General features: G+C 50.8%; 1 protein-coding gene across 1 annotated transcript in view; it reads left to right on the top strand.

The window, feature by feature from the left end:
- Positions 1 to 2,057: 2,057 nt before the first annotated feature.
- SWI5 (SWI5 homologous recombination repair protein) overlaps positions 2,058 to 26,229 on the top strand; it is a gene marked incomplete at its 5' end in the record, with an annotated part of 66,320 nt that continues 42,148 nt past the window's right edge. The window contains 2 exons of the mRNA XM_085614106.1: positions 2,058 to 2,218; positions 17,809 to 17,857. Of these exons, the coding sequence (XP_085470232.1) occupies positions 2,058 to 2,218; positions 17,809 to 17,857 (210 nt within the window). The remainder of the gene's footprint in view (positions 2,219 to 17,808; positions 17,858 to 26,229) is intronic.

Here is a 26,229-nt window from a genome sequence, read left to right on the forward strand (position 1 = left end):
AATTTCAGTAGTGGAGTAGTAGAGGCTAAACTAAAGTAGTAAAATGGTTAACATAGAAGATAATCAAAATAGATGTGCCTTCTTTAAAAGGTGGTGTAGAATGTGCTGCTGCTGTACTAGATTATTAATGCTTCTATGGGGTGTTTTAGTTTTATTAGTTACTTTTAAAGTTGAGTTTGAGATGCATACAGAGAATGTGACAAATGTAGAGAAGAATTCGCAAAAAATAGTCCCAATTAGAATTAGTAATACTTACATACACAAAGATAGGTCAATTAATAACTTTTCTAGTAATGTTTTTTCAAAATTGTTATATGAATATGTGAAGACAATGGAAGTAAGGGATTGCTACGTCTGTATGCAATTACCTGCATCCGTTTCAGAGGGTGTTACTTATCATCATTTACCAGCTACATATGGTATTTCTTGTAGTATTTTAAGTAGTGTTTTTTATTTGTTAGGGAAAGTAGATTATAAGATGTCTAACAGAGATAGTATTTTTGGGCATTTGCCAATGAACAAAGAGCTGAATCCAGCTAAAGAAGCTAACACTTTTGGGGAGATTTTTATTGAAGAAAAAGGATTAACATTAGATTACATTTTTAAGAATAATTTAACTTGCAGTCTGAAAGGAGAGGAGAAAGCTTTCCTGGATATGGTAGAGGAGAGGAGATTGAACATGCAGGAGAAAGCAGGAAAATATAAAGTGAGTGAGACAATTTGGGACATTGAGATGGGAAAAGAGTTGAAGAATGGGGCTAGTCCAACTTTAGCTTTAGATGCACCACAGAAGGGTAAACTATGCATTACAAGAAGGAAATCCCAATATGATACATATTTTGTTGGGACTAGTGAGTGCCATGATACATACTTCATTGCAACAGGTTGGGGTTTCAGAGGTGGAGAAGATACAATTTTTCCAGGAGTATACTATGTTTGTGGGAACAAGGCTTATTACAAGTTGCCTGACCATTGGTATGGCACGTGTTATGTGGGCCTGGTTTTTCCAAAGATTTTTCATATAGATAAAATAACAGATGTAGAACATATTAATTTACTAATGCGTTTTAAGAGAGAAACTTGGTCTGAAATAGTGGGTGATATTTTTGGAGTTTTGATTCCAGCAGTGGGAATTTCTTTGAATGCTTATGGAATTCGGAAACTGTCCACAGTGGTTGATCGCTTATCGACAAATACCGCTGGAGGGTTTCTTTTGGTGAATACGGAATTAAGGCAAGAGCCTGAGAGATAACGACACTGGAGTCAGTCTCAGTCACTGAATTCATTCAGAGATCTTGCTGGCAGTGGCATTTAAGTCAGAGCCTCTGCACATGCGCACGTGGTCCCTGAGCTTCTGCACACGTGCACGTGTTCCCTACGCCTCTGCACATGCGCACGTGTTCTCTGCGCCTCTGCACACACGCACGTGTTCCTGCGGCACTGCACACGCGATCCTCGCGCCTCTGCACATACGGTCCCTGGGCCTCTGCACACGTGCACATGTTCCCTGCGCCTCTGCACACGTGCACGTGTTCCCTGCGACGTGCATGTGTTCCCTGCGCCTCTGCACACGCGTTCTCTACGCCTCTGCACACGCGCACGTGTTCCCTGAGCCTTTGCACACGCGATCCTCGCGCCTCTGCACACGCGCGCGTAGTCCCTGCATCGCAGCACACGTGCACATGTTCTCTGCGCCTTTGCACACGCTCACGTGTTCTCTGTGCCTCTGCACACGCGCACGTGTTCCCTGAGCCTCTGCACACGCGATCCTCGCGCCTCTGCACACGCGCACGTGGTCCCTGAGCTTCTGCACACGTGCACGAGTTCCCTGCGCCTTTGCACATGCGCACGTGTTCTCGGCACACGCGCACGTGTTCCCTGCGGCACTGCACACGTGCCCTGCTTGCGCCTTTGGTCCCTTCAAGATGGCCGCGGGAGGAGGCGCATCCGGTTGTCTCTCTTTTATGTTTACGGCAGAGACACGATGTGTGATGCATGCTTCCCTCCCGTTTGACGGCTGCGGCAGTTGTGCGGCGTCGTTGCTTAGAAACAACTAATCAAGAGCGGAACTGTCAAAGCGCGGGAGTGAGCGCGGAAGCGAGGCTTGGAACGCTCCCGGTACCAGGCTGGAGTCGCCGGGGGAGAAGGAGGGATGCTGCGGTCCAGCCCCCGGCGGCCGGGGCTCCGGCCCCAGGTCCGGTCGGGGGTTTCCTCGGAGGTGCGGGAAGGGAAAGGTGGGGTTGTGGGCAGCACCAGAGACGAGCACGGCCAGGGACTCACGGAGAACTGGCTCTTAAGGGCCTGCTGCACCGCCCCCCCCCCCCCGGCCCTGGGGCGCTGACACGTGGGGGCTGCCACCTTTGGGGAGTGGAGAGCACCGGCGTCTGCTCACTTCTTAAGGAGTGAATTCTCCGTTTTGTACCCAAAGGAACGTTAACGTGCCGGTATGAACCCTGCAGGTGGCATCCCTGGGCGCGGAGAGGGAGCTAGCACCGCTGGGGCCTGGTCTTGACTTTATGCAAGAGTGTGAGGGACGATTGCGCTGCTCCTCTGCTGTATCTACTCTGTGTGAGGGAAGCTTATGCTGCTGCTCCTCTGCTGTATCTACTCTGTGTGAGGGACGCTTATGCTGCTGCCGCCTATGCTGTATCTACTCTGTGTGAGGGAAGCTTGCGCTGCTGCTCCTCTGCTGTATCTACTCTGTGAGGGAAGCTTGCATTGCTGCTCCTCTGCTGTTTCTACTCTGTGTGAGGGAAGCTTGCATTGCTGCTCCTCTGCTGTATCTACTCTGCGTGAGGGAAGCTTGTGCTGCCTGTGCTGTATCTACTCCGTGTGAGGGAATTTTGCACTGCCTGTGCTGTATCTACTCAGTGTGAGGGAAGCTTGCGCTGCCTGTGCTGTATCTGCTCTGCGTGTGAGGAAAGCTTGCTTTGCTGCTGCGTGTGCTGTATCTACTCTGTGTGTGTGAAGCTTATGCTGCTGCTGCTGCCTGTGCTGGCTGTATCTACTCTGTGTGAGGGAAGCTTGCGCTGCTACCTCTGTGCTGTATCTACTCTGGGTGTGAGGGAAGCTTGCATATCTGGGTGGATAGACAACCCTTACCAAACATTTCGGAGACTCTGGCACTTATTAAAATGCAAAGTTTTTTAGCGTAATGGATTTATCCTCTGCCTATCACCAGGTGATGCTACATCCAGATTCCAAACATCTCACTTCATTCGTCACACCTATGGGTGCATACAGGTTTATCCGTATGCCATTCGGCTTGGCTTCCACAGCTGCTTGTTTTCAAAGAGTCCTGTGTAAAGTATTGGAAGGTCTACATAAAGTGCTAATTTTTCAAGACAACATTTTAGTTTATGGTCGTGATGAACATGAGCATGACCAGCAGTTGCGGGAGGTCCTTTGTCGGTTGCAAAGTTCTGGACTTGTCATCAAGAAAGAAAAATGTACATTTCGTGTGACCTCTGTGAATTATCTTGGGCATACGATCTCAGGAGAGGGGATTAGTCCAAAGTCACATTTAGCTTAGAGTGTGGTAAAAGCACCTGTACCTTTGGATAAGGATCAGGTATGGTCTTTCTTAGGCCTTGCAGAATTTTGCTCAAAGTTTGTCCCTACTTCTGAGATCACTTTTGAAGAATGCAAAGTTTGAGTGGTCACAGGAATGTTCTTTTTCTTTTGACAGCATTAAGAAAATAATAGGCAAGATGCCTACTCTTGGGCATTTTGACGCTTGCAAAAAGACTGTGTTAACAACTGATGCCAGTATGAGTGGACTGGGCGCGGTCTTAGCCCTGGCTATATACTGGGCTATCCATCACTTTAAGTTCTTTTTGTGGGGGATACCTATACTTGTTAAGACAGATCATCAACCACTGTGCCAGATCTTTTCGTGTAGGGATGCTGAAAATTTGTCTCCACTCATCAAAAGATGGAGAGAGGGACTATCTGAATTTATTTTAGAGTAGAATACGTCCCTGGCTCAAAAGATTTAACAGCTGATTGTTTGTCTAGGATGCCTCTGGATCGAGAGGTTGGTGGAGTTGAGGATTCCCTAGTGGCATGGGTGTATCAATCTGCTGTTGATGCTGATGAATGGTCTCAGGCTTGACAAGGAGTGGGAAGAACTAAAGAATTTGGTTGTAAAAGGTTGGCCTGCTGATCAAGATGTGCCGGACTCTTAAGTCTTTCATGCATGTGAGGGATGAATTGTGCATAATTGATGAGAAGCTACTCAGGGGTCAGAGAGTTATACCTCCCTGTAGTTTATGGAGTAAATTGATAAATTTAGCACACGAAGGACACTTAGAAAGAAATTTGATCAATGCCAGAATCGGTTATTGGTGGCCAAGAATGGACCGACAGGTTGAGGAAGTGGTTAAGGATTGTTGGGAGTGTGCCAACAGTGACAAAAGTAAGTAAACCAATACTGCTCCATTTTCTCCGGTCGAAATTCCCACTGAACCATGGTCCAAATTGGTTTTGGACATTGATGGGCCTTTTGACCTTTTGCGACATGATGAACGTTAGGTTTTACTACTTGTTGATTACATTTCAAAATGGGTTGTAACTAAGTGTGTACCTATACTCAACACTCAAACAGTGATGGAGTTCCTTTCTGAGGAATTTTCTAGAGAAGGGGTCCCAAAATGTCTTATTACTGATAATGGGGTGCAATTTGTATCTCATTAAATGTGTTCCTTTCTTAAGGAGTTGTCTATTAAGCATCTCAAAACTGCATTATATTCACCACAAGCTAATGGTCTAGCAGAAAGTATGAATAAGATTGTGAAAGTTGTGCTCGGAGAGCTTTACAAACCAAATCATCTCTCAGATCCATGCTTAGAGAGACGTGGTGGGCTCATCGCAATACTCCCAATTGTGTGACTTTAATGTCACTTTTTTCTGTTTTGAGGGGCAGAAAACCTCATGATAAATTAAATCCTGCTTGGTTGAGGATGAGTTTAGAAGGGAGTCAATCTGCTTCTGGAGACAATCTCTAAGCCAAGAGATTAGCTCACCAAGAAAAATACAAATCTAGATTTGATTTTTGAAATAGAGCTTGTGACAAAGGTTGGTATGTGGGAGAGAAAGTGTTAATCAGGAGACCGGGATTCCTTAAGAAAGGTCGTTGGTTAAGTGGAATAGTTGCAGTCCTAGGACTAATAAAACCTCTTAGTCATCTTGCTTTACGGGACCAACAATCCACTAGGAAATTTCCTTTGGGCCAATCTAGTGGTGTAGGTGACAGTAACTCTGTTGATGGACAATCTGCTAAAAGATTGAGATGTCCACCAGTTTGGCATGGTGCTTATTCAATGACATAATCTCCACATTTATTCAGTGGCATAATCTTCACATTTTTGTGGAAAAATGTATTTTGAATTTTCTGTGTTGTAATACCAAAGTTTTAGATGTTTTGAGTTTATTAGTTTGTGTACTAATAAGTTCATCATATCTTTCCATTTTTTTTTTTTAATATTTCTTCTTTTGATATTGTTCTTCCATTTTATAGGAGGAAGATGTGTTGTGGTTACACACTGCTCTTTGCTCTATCATTCTGGGCCTTCACTGTGTTGCTGAGCAAACCATGTGTTCTGTTTGGAATGTGGGGTGTTGAAGCTTGAGCTGCGTGCGGACTGGTGGTCTTGATCTTACATGCTGAATAAAGCTATCAACTTGGCATAATTCCTGTGTGCCAAACCTCTTCTTAACAGAAGCTTACTTTGCTGCCGCCTGTGCTGTATCTACTGTGCGAGGGAAGCTTGCGCTGCTGCCCCTGTGCTGTATCTACTCTGGGTGTGAGGGAAGCTTGCATTGCTGCTCCTGTGCTGTCTACTCTGTGTGAGGGAAGCTTACTTTGCTGCCGCCTGTGCTGTATCTACTCTGTGTGAGGGAAGCTTGCGCTGCTGCCCCTGTGCTGTATCTACTCTGGGTGTGAGGGAAGCTTGCAATGCTGCTCCTGTGCTGTAACTACTCTGTGTGAGGGAAGCTTGTGCTGCTACTGCCTGTGCTGTATCTGCTCTGTGTGAGGGACACTTACGCTGCTGCAGCCTGTGCTGTATCTACTCTGGGTGTGAGGGAAGCTTGCAATGCTGCTCCTGTGCTGTAACTACTCTGTGTGATGGAACCTTGCGTTGCTGCTGCCTGTGATGCATCTGCTCTGTCTTAGGGAAGCTTGCATTGTACCTTCTCTGTAAAGGAAGCTTGCATTGCTGCAGCCTGTGCTCTACCTGCTCTGTGAGGAAAGTGTGCACAGTTGCTGCCTGTGCTGTATCTGCTCTGTGCGAGAAGCATGCACTGCTGCTGCTTGTGCTGTACTTGCGATGTGAGCAGTGGCAGCTCCTCGACGGAGTGGGCCGGGGAGGGGCAGTGTGAGAAGTTGGCCTGATGTATGATGTCACTAGTTCTAGTGTACACCTTATATCAGTCCAAATACCCTTATGGTGATTGGTTGTAAAGTCAACCTTATAGACCAGCTATCCTAGTGGTAGCATGGACAAGAGCAGTCTTAGGCTAAACTCTGAATGGCATGTGAAGCCAGCTGTGATACCATATATAATCCCTTGAATACCAAATGAAAGGACACCACAACAGATATATATATATATATATATATATATATATATATAAAATAAAGTGTATTTATTCTAAGCAAACCCTCAGCACTCTTTATGAGATTAGAGGTAAGTACAACACAGTCTTATTTATGCATACATTAAGTCACACAGGTAAGTAATACAGTTAGGCCCTAGGGGCCACGCAACCCATATACTAAGTAAGTGGTATAAGAACCACTGTCACGGAAATAGAGTAGGCCTAGGCCTAGGGAATCGCTGGGGCTACACTACACTAGCGTTAGTTAGGAAGTGGGAGGCCCACGGGACTCGTGTGCAGAGTGGAAACACTCACGCGTAATGCGTAAAAGTCAATAGCAATAGTACAGTTTAGAAAACGGTAGATTTAGGACACTTCCGGAGTAGCTAGGAAGTTGAGACTTGAAAACTAGACACTAGGATAGTCACTACCCTGATGAGCACCGGAGTACCCAAGTTACCTAGCCCACAGGCTGCGGGTGCATAGGGGTGAAGATGCGTCGTTTTCGTCGTCGACTCCTATGGATGCCTGAAGAAAGATGCTGACAGGCAGTCAGTGAAGAGTGTCCGGTGGATCCCAAGGCTGGGATCAAGAAGAGAAGAAACCTGCAAGCAGAAGGGACAGAGTCAAGGTCACTAGCCAGTGACCACGTGGAACCAGGAAGGAACCAGGCGGTGTCGTGAAGACTTGCAGGTGAAGGTGAAGCTTGTCGCTGCAGCCAGGAGGACCAGGAAGCGTCGAGGACGACCAGAACCAGGAGGCGAGCTGTCCCACGAAGGCTCTTGCTGTCGGCGGCGTCGAAGTTGGACTAGGACTCACCAAGCCTTGGCAAGCGGAACCCACGAAGAACGAAGGACTTGCTTCTGGTGCAGACCAGGAAGGTCTGGGGTGCTTCTTCTTTGCAGAGAAGCGGGAGCCAGTCTGGAGGAGCAAAACCAGCGCAGAAGATTTCAGGGTGCGTCGTCACAGAGGCCACTAGCCAGCGGGCAAGCAACCGGACAGACGCGGCAAGCAGGAAAATGCTGAAGGGCCCCACGCAGGACTCGTGGAGTGTGGGGGGCTGATCTTCGGTGCAGATGGTGCTTGGGGTTGGGGCTTCTCAATCCCCGGTGCACAACTTCGAGGGTACCTCAGAAGCTGCGCTGTAAGTTACTAGCCACTTTTTCCAGGTAGCCGGTCCCACGTCGCTCGTCGCCTCCACGGATCTCAGCTCTGCTGCAGATGTGGATGAGGGTCGGAGAAGTCTGGAAGTCAAGGCTCTGGTCGGGCTCTGCAGTCGGTTCCTCGTAGAACGGTCGCAAAGCAAAGGGTAGTCTCTTGATGGTGCCTGTTTGCACAGGGTAGCCACTCCTTGGCTACAAGGGAGATTCTTCAGTCTTCTTCTTTCGTCGAATGTCGAAGGTCCAGAGTTTCTGTTCAGTTTTGCAGGTTCAGGATAATCTAAAGTCCTGAGGCCCAACTCCCACTCTTATACTAATCTGGGGGGCTGGGATACCTGCTAGGTCACGCCTTATGGGTGGGACCTGGGAGGGGGTGGTTACACCCACTTCCCTTTGTCCAGTTTCGCGCCAGAGCTGGGGCTGGAGTGCCCCAGCGCCGGTTTGAACTGGACTATGCAAGGAACACCTTGTGTGCCCCAGGCATGTCTCATTCCTTTCAGCCCACCCTGCCCCAATACACTAAAGGCTGTCTGGGGAGGTGCTAGCACCTCCCCAAGCAGGAAACCTATTGTCCAGGCCTCCCTGGCTGGGATCACTCCCAGCAGCAGGAGGTCAGACTTGTGTCTGTGGCATCAGCATCCATTTTGTGATGCTGAGGCTTTGGTTAGAGTTAAACAGCAAAGTAGGATTTTAACATGTCTCTCCCTCTAGAAGGGAGGGATAATATCCTCATCACCAGAAATGGTATGGGGGTATTATTCCAAAGTGTTAGACACCTTACACGACATGTTTTGATAGAGCCAAACCATAGTTACCATAACCGTTTAAGATTATAAGGCACTTTAAGAGTATATGGTAGGCTATATCATAGAACAGCTATAAGGACTTGGTTCCGAAAGCTGCAGACAGGCTCAGCTCATGCTAGAGCACCATCTCACATGTTACCAAGCACTCTGCCTCCAGGATTGTTAAGGCCTGCCATAGGAGTGACTGATAGGTACACATGTGTCTATATATATAAGGGTAGATATAGGCATACTATACCTAAGCAAGGGGTGATTACACGACCTTGCCCCAGCTGAGTGGTCAGCCAGTTGTGTCTGATTGGAAGGCCAGACCAGGGGGTGGCATAATACATGCTGCAGCCCCTGGGAGGCCTAGGGTACACCTATGCCCTGGGTACCTAGTGTACACTGTACAGGGTCCAATAAGGTGATCCTTACCAATTGTGTATGTACCTAGGGTACATGGAGTCCATTTTACAGAGAGAGCAGACAGCCTGAGACCCTGAATGGCAGGATCTCAGGCCAACTAAGTCGAAAAACCAGCTAGACACTAGGCAAAAAGTTGGGGGTAACCATAGTCAGATATCCACCTTCCTACAGGCAGGGTGGGGGGTAGTAAACTCCGGCATACGGCCGAACGGGGGGGAGTAGAAAACTCCGGCATATTGCTGAACGGAGTTGAGTAAATAATAAATAAAACTAATTACATTGCGTGCACTGCAACGCCAAATCGGCCATGCAGCGCGCAATGTAATTAGTTTTACTTATTTATTTACTCAACTCCGGCCGTACGCCGGAGTTTACTACCCCCCACCCTGTCCCGCCTCACCGCCACGCAGCACTCCCTCGAGGCGCCGCCACTGGATGTGAGGAAAGCGTGCACTGCTGCTGCTTGTGCTGTACCTGGCATGTGAGGGAAGCGTGCGCTGCTGCTTGTGCTGTAGCTGTGCTGTGCGGGAAGCGTGCATGTGCTGTACCTGCGCTGTGAGGGAAGCCTGCACGGCTGCTGCTTGTGCTGTATCTGTTGTGTGTTTGTGAGGGAAGCGTGTACTATTTTACATTCTCTGTGAGAGAAACGTGCACTGCTGCTGCTTGTGTTGTACATTCTCTGAGAGAGAAGCGTGCACTGCTGCTGTTTTTGGAACCTTGCATTGCTGCTTGTGATAGACCTGCCCTCTGTGTGAGGGAAGCTGGTGTTGCTTCCTTTTACATGTTCTTTGTATGTGAGGGAAACGTGCACTGCTGCTGCTTGTGTTGTACATTCTCTGTGAGAGAAGCGTGTGCTGCTTGTGTTGTACCTTCTCTGCAAGGGAAGCTTGTGCTGTTTTTGGAACCTTGCATTGCTGCTTGTGATAGACCTGCCCTCTGTGTGAGGGAAGCTGGTGTTGCTTCCTTTTACATGTTCTTTGTATGTGAGGGAAACGTGCACTGCTGCTGCTTGTGTTGTACATTCTCTGTGAGAGAAGCGTGTGCTGCTTGTGTTGTACCTTCTCTGCAAGGGAAGCTTGTGCTGTTTTTGGAACCTTGCATTGCTGCTTGTGATAGACCTGCCCTCTGTGTGAGGGAAGCTGGTGTTGCTTCCTTTTACATGTTCTTTGTATGTGAGGGAAACGTGCACTGCTGCTGCTTGTGTTGTACATTCTCTGTGAGAGAAGCGTGTGCTGCTTGTGTTGTACCTTCTCTGTAAGAGAAGCTTGTGCTGTTTTTGGAACCTTGCATCGCTGCTTGTGATAGACCTGCCCTCTGTGTGAGGGAAGCTGGTGTTGCTTCCTTTTACATGTTCTTTGAATGTGAGGGGACCTCTCTCTGCTGCTGATTTTGCAAGACTCGGTCCAAAAGAAAGACATTGGTGCACTGGTCTAGGAGTCAAAATTACTAACATTGGGCGTTCAAGGAATGATCTGTTTTGTCCAAATGAGACATGGCCAAATGTTTGTTCCCAGCACCTGAATGGACGGGTTCCTTGTCCCAGGCCTGCCTAGCCTTTCATGTGTTACATGTGCTACCTCTTCTTGGAGCCCATTGTGTCACATGTGAGTTGAAGAAAGAAGAACTTTCAGTATTGACAGAGTAAAGTGCTGGGCGTGATATCTATAGTGAAGAAAAGCGCAGCAGAGCTGAAGTGCCACTGTGGTCCAAACAAATGGTCTCGGTATTGAGACAGCCAGACCCAAATCCCACACCTAAAATCGTTCTTTATTTTGTGAATACTACTTGAATTCAAAGTGGTTCCAACAAGCTCGTAGTCCCTTCCCGCACAAACGCATGTACCCCCTTACTTCTCTATCATACCCCGACACAAAATTACCACACAAGTGCTTACAAGGATACCTACAACTTGCATACAACAGAATCCTAACTACCACTGCAGCCAATTTTCAAACCTGCCCATGTTACTCAAGATGCCCTCTGTCCAAACCAAATGGTGCTACCCTGCTAAATGACACGCTTCTGCCCCTAGCCCCCTTGTTTATTGCCCTTTTCAAAAAGCCTGGGTGTCTTTCACTTCTAACATAAGCCAGCACACAGCTCCACCACTCGGAAATCTCAATGTTGTTGCTTCTTGTCATGAAGTTGAATGGCAGACACTCTTTTCACAATCCAAACCAGAGCAGCGGCACGCTGTACTGTACCACCCCCAACTTCGTACCCACCAGTTCTGTCTTCTTCACTCTGCCCCATTTGCCCATGTGAGGTAGTTTGTGCGTCTTAACATGTCCAAGCCATGAATTATCGGCCACACACCATTGTCTGTTCTGTGCTGCTCTTCAGTATCTGTTCACTCTTGACTATGGGGTTTGATGCGGATGATACAAAGCTATTTAAGGGGCAGTTTACCCCCAAACCGCTCATCCAACAAGACAACAGATGCCCAGTGTGTTATTCACAAGCTGATTATGGAATTCTTCATGCCCAGCAAATGGGCGATAAAAACTACAACTGCTTTCTGTTGCTGATTCCCCTATTAAGGATACTTCCACCTACTTGGAACAGTAATCCGCTCTCCTCACTCATGCATCGTCCAAAGCGGAAACGGTACATTTACGTCAAAGGCTAACTTTTCCCACATAGTCGTTTAGCCCTGAACAGCACTCAGCCTCTGGCTCCATGTCCAAGCTCACACGCTGCACAGTTCTTGCCTGGAGACTCAGCCGAACAACCTTTGGCCACCAAGATGCCAACACGCCAGTCTTAATCACACTCGGGTCGTTTGTGAGTAAAAGGAAAGCCCAGCTCCAGTGCCAGCTCGTCGCTTTAAGTCGCTTACCATGTGAAAACACGAGTTTTGATTACCGAAGAAGCATTGCAGTTCCTTTTTCTCGATGGAATTCAAGCATTGTGCCCTGAAAGCAGGTCGACGCGCTGGATTGGCATTCCAGGTTAACAAAGCAATTGTTATCCACCTCAAACTAGCAAAGGGGGTGCTCATTCAGCTCGTAGTCCAAGAGGTGTTGGGAATAGCTGGTTAGATGGCGACTGTTGAGAGGGTAGAAGAGCGACAAATAGTTGTTGCCACTTTAAGTCAAATCCTAGTAATGTCAACTTAAGAACCGCAATGGTGGTTGCGAACATCGCTTATTGAAACTTACGTGCCCATAAAAAGAGAGTTTTACAGGTTAAATTGGGAATCAATGCTATCTGCCATTACTGATAAACATAGGAAGCACTTTTGGCGGCTAGTGAATTCCGTCACTCTTTCATCACTGTCCTCTCTAGAGCCCCAGATAAGTGAGAAAGATTGGTATATTTTATACATTTACTATATAGTGGTGGAGACTCTGAAAATGTGTTTGTGACCCCAAGCCAGCTCTGAAGTGGAGGTGGAAGTGATCGCAAGTACTCACAGCGGTAATGCTATGCGAAATGATCAGTAATATGAAAGCCTCTAGGGCTGGTGGCCCAGATGGGCTGCCATCTGATATTTAAGAAGGATCCTATGAATTGGCTATTAGTGTTGAGTGCGTTCTACCAGTGGGTAGTGCTAATGGGCGTCTTGCCAGACTCCTAGGAGGGAGCCTTAGTGAAGCCCATTCAGTTAAAAGGTCAGCTGGATCAGCCTGCTGACTATCGCTTGATCTCTCTCCTCGATACCCCTTCTCAACTTTATGCTCAAACATTATTAAAACGCACTGCTTGGGCTGTTGATTTCGGGCTAATCCCGGTGGAGCAAGGAGGCTTCTGGCCAAAGCATTCTACAATGGACACTGTTTCACAGTGTAGGGAGTCGCACTGAAGTCAATCGGTGGCCTTTGCTGCTGCTTCGTTGACTTCTGAGCAGCATTTTACAGGGTGGACATAGGTGCGCTTTGTTAAACTCCAACAATGGAATATTTCTGGAGCACTGTTAAGTCTATTAAAGAAAATGCACGGTGACAATTGGGCCCAGGTTGATCTGGATGGACTAGGAAGCCTGCCGAGGAAAATCCTGGCTGAGAATGGCTTACAGCAGGGTGCGTTTTAGCACCCCTACCGAAAACTTGATATGGCGCGAAGAATGACCCCTGAAGGGGTCTCTAGGTGCTGCTGTTTAGTCTGCTATTTGTGGACCTCCCCCAGAAGTTATGCGATACACACAGTTTCTCTCCAATGATTGGGGCAAGCATACCAGCTGCCTTCTGTACCTGGGTGATCTGGTAGTGATCAATCCAACGCCTATAGGGCTCCAAAGAAAATTAAATGCCTGAACACCTATTGTCTTGAAAACAAACTGCTGATGAAAATGTTGAGAAAATAAAAACCTAGTTTTTGACTAGAAAGAAAAGTAATTTTGCTTGGTTCTTAGGAAATGTGTGGTTGGAGCAGGTTAGGGAAAGCAAGTATCTGTGTGTGATCTGAAGTGGGTTAAACATGTGGCCTCCCGGAGACTCATGCTATCAACCAAAGTGAATGGCTGAAGAAGTTCAACCGCAAATGTGGTAGCTATACCTTTGAGCCTTTAAGTAAAGTGATGCAAGGCAAACTAATACCGCAGGCTCTTTATGGTGCAGAGGTGCTGCCAATGGACAGGCGGGTTGCTTAGGAAGGCTTGGAGGGTAATTTGTTGAAAGTGTTCCTTGATTTACCAAAAAATGCTATGATACAAGCTGTTAGAAGGGAATTGAGAACAGTAGCCTGGAGTTCGCTGGCGGATGCCAGAGCTTTTATTTCTCCATTAAAAATGAGGTTTCTGGCCACAAACTGTCAGCGCTAATATTACCCGAGTTGTTGGCAGCCTTTCCCCCCAGGAGGAACCCTGTGATAGAAATGTTAAAGCGCTTGGAAGTTCCTGACTTTGGCACTGAGGGAGTGGCCGTAGCTCAAGTTAATCATATAAAAAGCACCCTCAGACAATGAGCTATTGAAACCAGTTGGAAAGAGGACCTTCAGTATCTCAAATTTAAGAGTTTTCTTATCCCATTTTTAGCATCGCAGAAGTGTATGGATTTCTATCCATACCTATATTCAATACCAGACAAACCCTTACAGAAGGAAATTCTGTGGCTGAGGGTGGGAATCGACCCGGGTTGGCGAATGGAGGGTTTAAAAACACAAGTAGATGAGTGCCGTGGCCAATGCCCCTTGGAATTGGGCTAGACAATATTCAGTGATCCATCCATTGATGGATTGTGCACTCCTCGCGGAAAGGAAGAAAATCCTCTGGCCTATATTCAAAACGTACGGGATACAGTCGAGCTTAAAATTGTTATGTGACCTTGGATAGCCATTGCCACCGGTCTAGAACTGCGGAAAATTATAATCTCCCAGGTTAGACTTCATCCCTCTTGGTGCTCTAAGGCAAAAGGTTGGCAAATCCATAGATGAGATTGGATCACTTAAACAGCATAATTGGTTCCATCCCATCACATTGCAGCAGCTCTGCATCGGACACATGTAAAGACTATTCATCAACTGTCCCCTCTACGCCTTGTCCCGGTTCAGGGTGCCCCTTTTCCTTTCTCAGACATTCCCACTACTAACTACATTCCTGGCAGTTGTGAAAAGGGTCAAAACCATAGTGTAATTGCCGGGAACACACACCGGTTGGAAATGAAACCCCTACATGTCTGCCAACCAACAGGGTTTGTGGAGAGCAGTGTATCTTGCCCCCTTTGTTGTCATCAAAAGAACCAATGGCTGGTAGTCCGTTTTAATCCACTGTTTGACCCGTTGTGCCAGTATGTTGTGCTCTGCACACGTAAGCTCGTACCCCACCCTCGCCTCAGTGTAACGAAGGAAGGTGCTGATGAAATGCTGAGATGTTTCTTTGAGACGCCATAATAGAGCCCTAGGTATCCAGACACTCGCGTTGAGCTGACCTGCTTAAAACCCTTACTTTTTCAAGAACATTGCTTAACAATACAACGCTGAACACATAATTCCTTACTACACACAACACGCCCTTTGGTGCATCCCTGGTAGTTGTATTGTGCAAATGTGAGCAGGCAGCTCCTAGATGTTGACGGCAGCTAGTAAGGCACTGGAAAGAGAAAACGCCCTAAGCTTGCTTCTCAGGCTACACCTGTGGGGTGAGCCCTGCTGTGTTTCCACATGTCTCCAACTTGGATCACAGAAGTGATTTGCACAAACCCAAGCTTGAAAAGAGGTCATGCTTTACCGTCACGCCCTTCATTAAGTTAGTTGGTTGTTTCAACTTGCTTTGGAGCTGAACCATGTGTAGACAACAGAACCTGGTGTTAATTCAAAGGGGCATCCTCGTTCTCTCTTTCAGCTGGAGGGGATGGGGGGGGGCTCCTCTGATTCATTACAGCATTCCTAGTGCCGTTGTCAGCCAAGACCCTCTGGCCCACGGGTCTCTGGTGTACCACCTTCCCAGGGCCAGAACCTTTCTCCAACCACCTCTCCTATACATATTGCCACCCCAGGACTTCCTGAGAACTGTTGTCCGCCCACCTCCAAGGCAGTATAGTAGCCCACCCCCGAGGACAGATTTCCACCCACCTCTCCCAGGGATTATAGTAGCCCTCTGCCTTCCTCAGCACTGTTCTCTACCCACTTCTTCTAGATATTACAGTAGCCTCCCTGGCTCCCTTCCCAGGTCTTCATGAAGACTGTTACCCAACCACCTCCAAGGCATTATAGGAGCCCCCAACCCCAGGTCTTCCTGAATACTGTTCTTCAACCACTTCTACTTAGCGTTATAGCACCCCCTCACCCATGGTCTTCCTAAGCACTGTTCTCCACCCACTCATAGGCATTTCAGTAGCCCCCCCAGGTCTTCCTGAGATCCGTTCTCCACCCACCTCTCCTAGTCATTACATTAGCCCCCCGGGCCCCTCCTCAGGTCTTCCTGAAGACTGTTACCCACCCACCTCCAAGACTTTATTGGAGCCCCTCCCCCCACGTCTTCCCGAGGACTGTTGTCCGCCCACCTGTCTTAGGCATTATAGGAGCCCCTCCCCAGGTCTTCCCGAGTACTGTTATCCATCCACCTCCTAGGCATTATAGTAGCCCCCTCCCCCCCCCCGGTCTTCCTGAGGACAGTCTCCACCCACCTCTCCCAGGGATTATAGTACCCCCTGACTTCCTCGGCACGGTTCTCCACCCACCTCTCCTAGACCTTACAGTAGCCTCCCTGGCCCCCTTCCAAAGTCTTCATGAAGACTGTTACCCACCCACCTCCAAGGCATTATAGGAGCCCCTCCCCCCCGGTCTTCCCGAGGACTGTTGTCCACCCACCTCTCCTAAGCATTGTAGTACCCCCCCCACCTAGTCTTCCTGAGCACTGTTCTCCACCCACCTCCTAGGTATTTTAGTACCCCCCAGGTCTTCTTGATCACTGTTCTCCAACCACTTCTACTGGGCATTACTGTAAACCCCCCCTCCCCCCCCAGATCTTCCTGAGCGCTGTTCTCCACCCACATTTCCTAGGTATTACTGTAACCCCACCCCCACCCCAGATCTTCCTGAGCGCTGTTCTCCACCCACATTTCCTAGGTATTACTGTAACCCCACCCCCACCCCAGATCTTCCTGAGCGCTGTTCTCCACCCACATTTCCTAGGTATTACTGTAACCCCACCCCCACCCCAGATCTTCCTGAGCGCTGTTCTCCACCCACATTTCCTAGGTATTACTGTAACCCCACCCCACCCCCAGGTCTTCTTGAGCGCTGTTCTTCACCCACATCTCCCACATCTTTGGCATTACTGTAACCCCCACCCCTCCCTGGATCTTCCTGAGGTCTGTTCTCCACCCATCTCTCCTAGGCATTATAGTACCCCTCCCCCCACGTCTTACTGAGGTCTGTTCTCCACTCATCTCTCCTAGGCATTATAGTACCCCAGGTCTTACTGAGGTCTGTTCTCCACCCAACTCTCCTAGGCATTATAGTACCCCTCCCCCCACGTCTTACTGAGGTCTGTTCTCCACCCATCTCTCCTAGGCATTATAGTACCCCTCCCCCCACGTCTTACTGAGGTCTGTTCTCCACTCATCTCTCCTAGGCATTATAGTACCCCAGGTCTTACTGAGGTCTGTTCTCCACCCAACTCTCCTAGGCATTATAGTACCCCTCCCCCCACGTCTTACTGAGGTCTGTTCTCCACCCATCTCTCCTAGGCATTATAGTACCCCTCCCCCCAGGTCTTACTGAAGTCTGTTCTCCACTCATCTCTCCTAGGCATTATAGTACCCCAGGTCTTACTGAGGTCTGTTCTCCACCCAACTCTCCTAGGCATTATAGTACCCCTCCCCCCACGTCTTACTGAGGTCTGTTCTCCACCCATCTCTCCTAGGCATTATAGTACCCCTCCCCCCAGGTCTTACTGAAGTCTGTTCTCCACTCATCTCTCCTAGGCATTATAGTACCCCAGGTCTTACTGAGGTCTGTTCTCCACCCATCTCTCCTAGGCATTATAGTACCCCTCCCCCCACGTCTTACTGAGGTCTGTTCTCCACCCATCTCTCCTAGGCATTATAGTACCCCTCCCCCCACGTCTTACTGAGGTCTGTTCTCCACTCATCTCTCCTAGGCATTATAGTACCCCAGGTCTTACTGAGGTCTGTTCTCCACCCAACTCTCCTAGGCATTATAGTACCCCTCCCCCCACGTCTTACTGAGGTCTGTTCTCCACCCATCTCTCCTAGGCATTATAGTACCCCTCCCCCCAGGTCTTACTGAAGTCTGTTCTCCACCCATCTCTCCTAGGCATTATAGTACCCCTCCCCCCAGGTCTTCCTAAGGACTGGTTGCCCTCTTTTCTGCTCCTGACGCAATCCTCTTAGCTGCTCATTCATTTATTCATTCTGTTTGTTTCACTCTAGGGCATCTGTCGGACCGCAGAAGGCTTGTCATTCAAGCTTCAAGTCGCCGGTAAGTCTCGTGTCAGTCGTACATTTGTATCTATTGTCTTAACATCCGGGTACTATGTCCAGGGTGGCCGCACCTTATGCCCAGGGTGGCCGCACCCCTGCCCTCTTTCCTGAATAACACTGAGTACGTCAGTCCGCTTCATTTAGAATCGTTGTACGTAGATATCCTGTGGTATCAAAAATCAGGTCCGAATCCGGCCCCTGGTTCACGGTGTTTCCTTATTGTGCTGTCTGTTACTGTCCCTCCAGCGCTGCACTCCTCCTATCCCTCGTTTGCTGCACCTGCTCTCCTCCTGTCCCTCCAGCGCTGCTCCTTCTCTCCTCCTGTTCCTCCAGCGCTGCTCCTTCTCTCCTCCTGTTCCTCCAGCGCTGCCCCTTCTCTCCTCCTGTCCCTCCAGCGCTGCCCCTTCTTTCCTCCTGTCCCTCCAGCGCTGCTCTCTTGTCCCTCCAGCGCTGCTCTCCTCTTGTCCCTTGAAGGAATGTAAAGCAGCTTGTTTTGCCAGTCTATAATCTATTGAATGACCAAATGAAAGGACAACCACACCAGGTGTGTGTGTATGTATATGTGTATATATATATATATATATATATATATATATATATATATATATATATATATATAGATTACTAAACACACCCTCCTAGTCTCTTTATGAGACTAGAGGTCAAAACACATAAGTTACACTTCAATAATCACAGTAAAATAGCACAAATACACGTCAGGCCCTAGGGGCGAGCCAAACCATATACTAAAATAGTGGTATAAGAACCACGACTGAACTAGACACAAGGCCTAGAGCGTGTAGAATCGCTGGGACCCCAAGGAACCACCCAAGGTAGTGACACAGGGGACCAACGGGGGCCGTGTGCAGTGTGTGAACACAGCCGTGAGCTCCCGTTAGCTTCTATGGGGAAAGTCGCAGTTAGATTTTTAAAGATTAGGGACACTTAGAAATGAGTCAGGACCAAACCCTTTTGGACTTAGAAAGTTCTAGGGCTAGCACCCACGGGAGCACCGGAGTACTCTTGTTACCTCACCCAGGGAAGCTGGGTGCATAGGTGTCTTTCGGTGTCGGGTCGCGTCGTCTATTTCAATGTGAGCTGGCGAAGAAGTGCTGCTGCCGTGAAGATGCGAAGTGTCCGAAGAGATCCAAGCCTGGGATGAGAAGAACCTGAAAGCAGAGGGGACAGTCTGGGTCACTTGCCAGTGACCAGGAAGGCGATGAGCAGATGCCCACCGATGTCGGGTGATTTCAGGTGAAGGAGGTGAAGCTTGACTCTTAAGCCACGAGGACCAGGAACTGGATTCGAGCTGTCCCATGAAGGATGTTGAGTGCTGCAGCTTCGGTGCCCGGATTGGACACAACCAGCCTTGGCAACAGCAACCCACGCAGAAACGAGAAAGATGCTTCGGTGCAGACCAGCAAGGTCTGGGGGACTCGCCACTTGGATGGAAGTCGGGGCACGTCTGGAGCAACCAGGAAAGCCCAAGGAAATGCAAAGTTGCCCCCTCAGGGACCCACCAGTCAACGGACCAGGGATCGCAAAGGGACCTCGAGACAAACACAAAATGGCAGCCCACGGGTCATTCGGAATGAACAGGCCGACAATCTTCGGTGGATTCAGTGCTCGAGGTGTGGGCTACAAGTCAGCCCAAGCACGACTTCAAGAGACGTCAGGAAGTCAATGCACTTGCAGAAATGCACGGTGACCAGGAGTTCCGTTTCCACACTACTCACGAGGGCTGCGGGTCTCAGCTGTGCTGGGGACTCGGGTCGGCTTCTGAGATGTCTGGAAAGCCTCTTCCTGGGCTGCAAATACTTCGGAGTCCGGTGGGAGCTTCGATGATGCAGACCGGCAAATTGCTTTGTTGGTGCCTGCCAAGCAGCGGAGTCACTCCTTGACCCCAAGGGAGATTTCTTCAGTTCTCTGGTCTTGAGCAGAGCGTCGAAGGTCCAGGATTCAGCGTCCGAGTTTCGTCCAGGGTAACCTAAAGTCCTAAGGACAGGGGTCCCATACTTATACTAAGGTAGTGGGTTGGACATACTCTGGGAACCCTCCTATGGGAGGGTTTGGAAAGAGGGGTGGCTACACCCATTTTCTTTGTCCAGTTTTGCCCCACAGTAGGGGCTGGAAGCCCCTGAACCAGTTTGAGCTGGACTGTGCACTGGGGACACCAAGTGTGCCCCCAGTGCAGGACTTCAAATCACTCAGAGAGTGCTCCCACCCAGCTCCAATACACATAAACCTGTCTGGGAGGTGGTTACACCTCCCTGGGACAGGAAACCTATTTTCCAGGCCTCCCCTGCCGGAGTTTCGGTCAGCAGCAGGAGGCCAGACCCGTGTCTGTGGCTGCAGCATCCATTTTGTGATGCCAGGGCTATATTAAGTTTCTACAGGGTATACCAGTGCTGTCCTGTCTCTCCCTCTAGAAGGGTGTGATCATACTCCCACAGCAGTTACTGGTGTGGGGGTATGATTCCAAGGGGTTTGGCACCAAACACAACATGTTTCCGTGCAGCCAGTCCAAAGTTAGCATTTACCGTTTGGCTATAATGCACTTAAGAGTATATGGTCAGGCTGCACTACCAACAGCATCAGAGAAGGGTCTCCGAACGCTGCAGAGAGGCTCTGCTCATGCAGGGGCACCCTCTCACATAGGAACCAAGCACTCTGCCTTCAGGATTGATAAGGCTTGCCATAGGAGTGACTTATAGGTTTATCTGTGGGTATATGGTGAGATATAGTGAACCTATATCTCAGTAAGGGGTGCTTGCACTACCATACCCAGGCTGCAGTAGCAGACCTGTGGTGTCATTTTGAGTGGCTTTCCAGGGGTGGCATAATACATGCTTCAGCCCCTGGTAGGCCTCTGGGGTACCTATGCCCTGGGTACATAGTATACCATATACTAGGGGCTTACAAGGGCACCTCCGTTCCAATCTGAACTGTACCTAAAGTACATGGAATCATTTTAGAGAGGAAGCAGCTAGGCTGGGGCCCTGATTAGCAGGGTCCCAGCCAGACTAAAGTCGAAAAAAAGTGAAACGCCAGCAAAATGTGGGGGTAAACATGTGAAGCAGATCCTACACTCCTACAGTGTCCATGGCTGGACCGGAGAGCTGGTGTCCATGGCTGGACCGGAGAGCTGGTGTCCATGGCTGGACCGGAGAGCTGGTGTCCGTAGCTGCCATCAGTGGCTGGACCTGAGAGCTAGTGTCCGTGGCTGGTACGGAGAGCTGGTGTCCGTGGCTGTCATCAGTGGCTGGTACGGAGAGCTGGTGTCCGTGGCTCCCATCAGTGGCTGGACCGGAGAGCTGGTGTCCATGGCTGCCATCAGTGGCTGGACCTGAGAGCTGGTGTGCATGGCTGGACCAGAGAGCTGATGTCCATGTCTGCCATCATGGGCTGGACCCGAGAGCTGGTATCCATGTCTGCCGTCAGTCTCTGGACCCGAGAGCTGGTATCCATGTCTGCCGTCAGTCTCTGGACCCGAGAGCTGGTGTCCGTGGCTGCCATCAGCGGCTGGACCAGAGAGCTGGTGTCTGTGGCTGCCATCAGCGGCTGGACCAGAGAGCTGGTGTCTGTGGCTGCCATCAGTGACTGGACCTGGGAGCTGGTGTCTGTGGCTGCCATCAGCGGCTGGACCAGAGAGCTGGTGTCTGTGGCTGCCATCAGCGGCTGGACCAGAGAGCTGGTGTCTGTGGCTGCCATCAGTGACTGGACCTGGGAGCTGGTGTCCATGGCTGCCATCAGTTGCTGGACCTGAGTGCTGGTGTCCATGGCTGCCATCAGTAGCTGGACCTGAGAGCTGGTGTCCATGGCTGGACCTGAGAGCTGGTGTCCATGGCTGGACCTGAGAGCTGGTGTCCATGGCTGTCATCAGTGGCTGGACCTGAGAGCTGGTGTCCATGGCTGTCATCAGTGGCTGGACCTGAGAGCTGGTGTCCATGGCCGGACCTGAGAGCTGGTGTCTATGCCTGTCATCAGTGGCTGGACCTGAGAGCTGGTGTCCATGGCTGGACCTGAGAGCTGGTGTCCATGACTGGACCTGGAGCTGGTGTCCATGGCTGTCATCAGTGGCTGGACCTGGGAGCTGGTGTCCATGGCTGGACCTGAGAGCTGGTGTCCATGACTGGACCTGGGAGCTGGTGTCCATGGCTGTCATCAGTGGCTGGACCTGGGAGCTGGTGTCCATGGCTGGACCTGGGAGCTGGTGTCCATGGCTGGACCTGGGAGCTGGTGTCCATGGCTGGACCTGGGAGCTGGTGTCCATGGCTGGACCTGGGAGCTGGTGTCCATGGCTGGACCTTGGAGCTGGTGTCCATGGCTGGACCTTGGAGCTGGTGTCCATGGCTGGACCTTGGAGCTGGTGTCCATGGCTGGACCTGGGAGCTGGTGTCCATGGCTGGACCTGGGAGCTGGTGTCCATGGTTGGACCTAAGAGCTGGTGTCCATGACTGGACCTGGGAGCTGGTGTCCATGGCTGTCATCAGTGGCTGGACCTGGGAGCTGGTGTCCATGGCTGCCATCAGGGCTGGAACTGAGAGCTGGTGTCCATGGCTGCCATCAGGGCTGGACCTGAGAGCTGGTGTCCATGGCTATCATCGGGGGTGGACCTGGGAGCTGGTGTCCATGGCTGCCATCAGTTGCTGGACCTGAGAGCTGGTGTCCATGGCTGGACCTGAGAGCTGGTGTCCATGACTGGACCTGGAGCTGGTGTCCATGGCTGTCATCAGTGGCTGGACCTGGGAGCTGGTGTCCATGGCTGGGCCTGAGAGCTGGTGTCCATGGCTGGACCTGAGAGCTGGTGTCCATGACTGGACCTGGGAGCTGGTGTCCATGGCTGTCATTAGTGGCTGGACCTGGGAGCTGGTGTCCATGGCTGGACCTGAGAGCTGGTGTCCATGGCTGCCATCAGGGCTGGACCTGAGAGCTGGTGTCCATGGCTGGACCTGAGAGCTGGTGTCCATGGCTGGATCTGAGAGCTGGTGTCCATGTGTGCCATCAGTGGCTGGACCTGAGAGCTTTGATCCATGGCTGTGACATCAGGGGCTGGACCTGAGAGCTTTGGTCCATGGCTGTGACATCAGTGGCTGGAAAAAAGAGCCGATTCCATAGCTAAAATATCCTAGCTTGGAGGTCTGTGTGCAGAGGTCCTTGGCTCTGACATTAATGGCCAAATCCGATTGTTGACATCCACGCCTGCCTTCAGTGGCTGGATCTGTGCTGGTGTTCCCTTCTGTCGTCAGTGGCTCGACATGAGAGCTCATGTCAAAGGCAGAGATGCCACACTTGGGAGGTTTGAGAGCAGGTGTTTGGAATCTGAGAATTGGTGTCCACAGCTGCGAGGTCAGATTGTGAATCTGAGAGCTAGACTCCATTCATGTGACATCCCATCTGTGGGGTGTGACAGTTTGTATTCATGGATGTCGTGCTACAACCATGAGGTCTGAGAGACAGTTACATTGTTTGTGACCTCAGCAGCTGAATCTGAGAGCCAATCGTCAAGGCTGTGAGGTCAGATTGTGACTTCGAGAGATGGTGTTTATTGCTAGTATCCCATTGTAAGAAGATGGTTTCCACTGCTGCCGCTTCCACTACTGCTGATACCAGAATCTGTAGCAGTGCAAAAGCTTTAACCACCACTCATATTGGTGTTTGAAATATATGAATACATAATCCTCAACGTTTTAAAATCAGTGTTTAACACTGTCATTGTTAATTGAGAGTTTTAAATATTCTCGACAATCCTCGTGAAGTAATGGAAACAGTATTCACTTAGTGGTAGCATTGGTGTTACCGGTAGTAGTAGAACTGGTGATGTTTACTAACCTCATGATGTGTAATTCTTGCACCAGTGCCCATTGCGGCACAGCTGGTCTTGGATAATGTGTAACTCTTGCACTAGTGCCCCTTGCAGCAGAGCTGGTCCTGGGTGCTGTGAAACTCGTACCAGTGCCGTTTGTGATAGAGCTAGTCCTGGGTGATGTGTAACTCTTGCTGTAGTGCCCCTTGTAGCACAGACGGTCATGGGTGATGTGTGACTCTTGCTCCAGTGGCCCTTGCAGCAGGGGCCTCTGCGACAGAGCTGGTCCTGTGTGATGTGTTATCCTTGCACCAGTGCCCCTTGCAGCAGAGCTGGTCCTGGGTGAGGTGTGACTCTTGCCCCAGTGGCCCTTGCAGCTGGGACCCCTGCGCAGAGCTGGTCCTGGGTGATGTGCATCTCTTGACGCAGAGCTAGTCTTGGGTGATGTGTGACTCTTGCCCCAGTGCCCCTTGTAGCACAGCTGGTCATGGGTGATGTGTGACTCTTGCCCCAGTGGCCCTTGCGGCAGAGCTGGCCTCTGGTAATGTGTAACTCTTGCCCCAGTGGCCCTTGTGGCAGAGCTGGTCTTGGGTGAGGTGTGACTCTTGCACCAGCGCCCCTTGTGCCAGAGCTGGTCTTGGGTGATGTGACTCTTGCTCAAGTGGCCCTTGCAGAAGGGGCCCCTGTGGCAGAGCTGGCCTTGGGTGATGCGTGACTCTTGCAGCAGGGGCCCTTGTGGCAGAGCTGGTCGTGGATGATGTGTAACTTTGCCCAGTGGCCCTTGCGGCAGAGCTGGTCTTGGGTGATGTGACTCTTGCTCAAGTGGCCCTTGCAGCAGGGGCCCCTGTGGCAGAGCTGGCCTTGGGTGATGCGGGACTCTTGCAGCAGGGGCCCTTGTGGCAGAGCTGGTCGTGGGTGATGTTTAACTTTTGCCCAGTGGCCCTTGCGGCAGAGCTGGCCTCTGGTAATGTGTAACTCTTGCCCCAGTGGCCCTTGTGGCAGAGCTGTTCTTGGGTGAGGTGTGACTCTTGCACCAGCGCCCTTTGTGCCAGAGCTAGTCTTGGGTGATGTGACTCTTGCTCAAGTGGTCCTTGCAGAAGGGGCCCCTGTGGCAGAGCTGGTCTTGGGTGTTGTGTGACTCTTGCCCCAGTGCCCCGTGCAGCAGAGCTGGTCTTGGGTGATGTGTGACTCTTGCCCCAGTGGCCCTTGCGGCAGAGCTGGTCTTGGGTGATGTGTGACTCTTGCCCCAGTGCCCCTTGCGGCAGAGCTGGTCTTGGGTGATGTGTGACTCTTGTACCAGCGCCCCTTGTGCCAGAGCCGGTCTTGGGTGATGTGACTCTTGCTCCAGTGGCCCTTGCAGCAGGGGCCCCTGTGCCAGAGCTGGTCTTGGGTGATGTGACTCTTGCTCCAGTGGCCCTTGCAGCAGGGGCCCCTGTGGCAGAGCTGGCCTTGGGTGATGCGGGACTCTTGCAGCAGGGGCCCTTGTGGCAGAGCTGGTCATGGGTGATGTTACCCTTGCCCCTGTGCCCCTTGCAGCAGAGCTGGTCTTGGGTGAGGTGTGACTCTTGCCCCAGCGCCCCTTGTGCCAGAGCTGGTCATGGGTGAGGTGTGACTCTTGCCCCAGTGGCCCTTGCGGCAGAGCTGGCCTCTGGTAATGTGTAACTCTTGCCCCTGTGCCCCTTGCAGCAGAGCTGGTCTTGGGTGAGGTGTGACTCTTGCACCAGCGCCCCTTGTGCCAGAGCTGGTCTTGGGTGATGTGACTCTTGCTCCAGTGGCCCTTGCAGCAGGGGCCCTTGTGTCAGAGCTGGTCATGGGTGATGTTACCCTTGCCCCTGTGCCCCTTGCAGCAGAGCTGGTCTTGGGTGAGGTGTGACTCTTGCACCAGCGCCCCTTGTGCCAGAGCTGGTCATGGGTGATGTTACCCTTGCCCCTGTGCCCCTTGTGGCAGAGCTGGTCTTGGGTGAGCCGTGACTCTTGCCCCAGTGGCCCTTGCAGCAGGGGCCCCTGTGGCAGAGCTGGTCATGGGTGATGTTACCCTTGCCCCTGTGCCCCTTGCAGCAGAGCTGGTCTTGGGTGAGCCGTGACTCTTGCCCCAGTGGCCCCTGCAGCAGGGGCCCCTGTGGCAGAGCTGGTCATGGGTGATGTTACCCTTGCCCCTGTGCCCCTTGCAGCAGAGCTGGTCTTGGGTGAGCCATGACTCTTGCCCCAGTGGCCCTTGCAGCAGGGGCCCCTGTGGCAGAGCTGGTTATGGGTGATGTTACCCTTGCCCCTGTGCCCCTTGCAGCAGAGCTGGTCTTGGGTGAGCCCTGACTCTTGCCCCAGTGGCCCTTGCAGCAGAGCTGGTCTTGGGTGAGGTGTGACTCGTGCACCAGCGCCCCTTGTGCCAGAGCTGGTCATGGGTGATGTTACCCTTGCCCCTGTGCCCCTTGCAGCAGAGCTGGTCTTGGGTGAGGTGTGACTCTTGCACCAGCGCACCTTGTGCCAGAGCTGGTCATGGGTGATGTTACCCTTGCCCCTGTGCCCCTTGTGGCAGAGCTGGTCTTGGGTGAGCCGTGACTCTTGCC

This window comes from Triturus cristatus, chromosome 1_2 (genome assembly GCF_964204655.1).
Source record: "Triturus cristatus chromosome 1_2, aTriCri1.1, whole genome shotgun sequence".
NCBI lineage: Eukaryota > Metazoa > Chordata > Amphibia > Caudata > Salamandridae > Triturus > Triturus cristatus.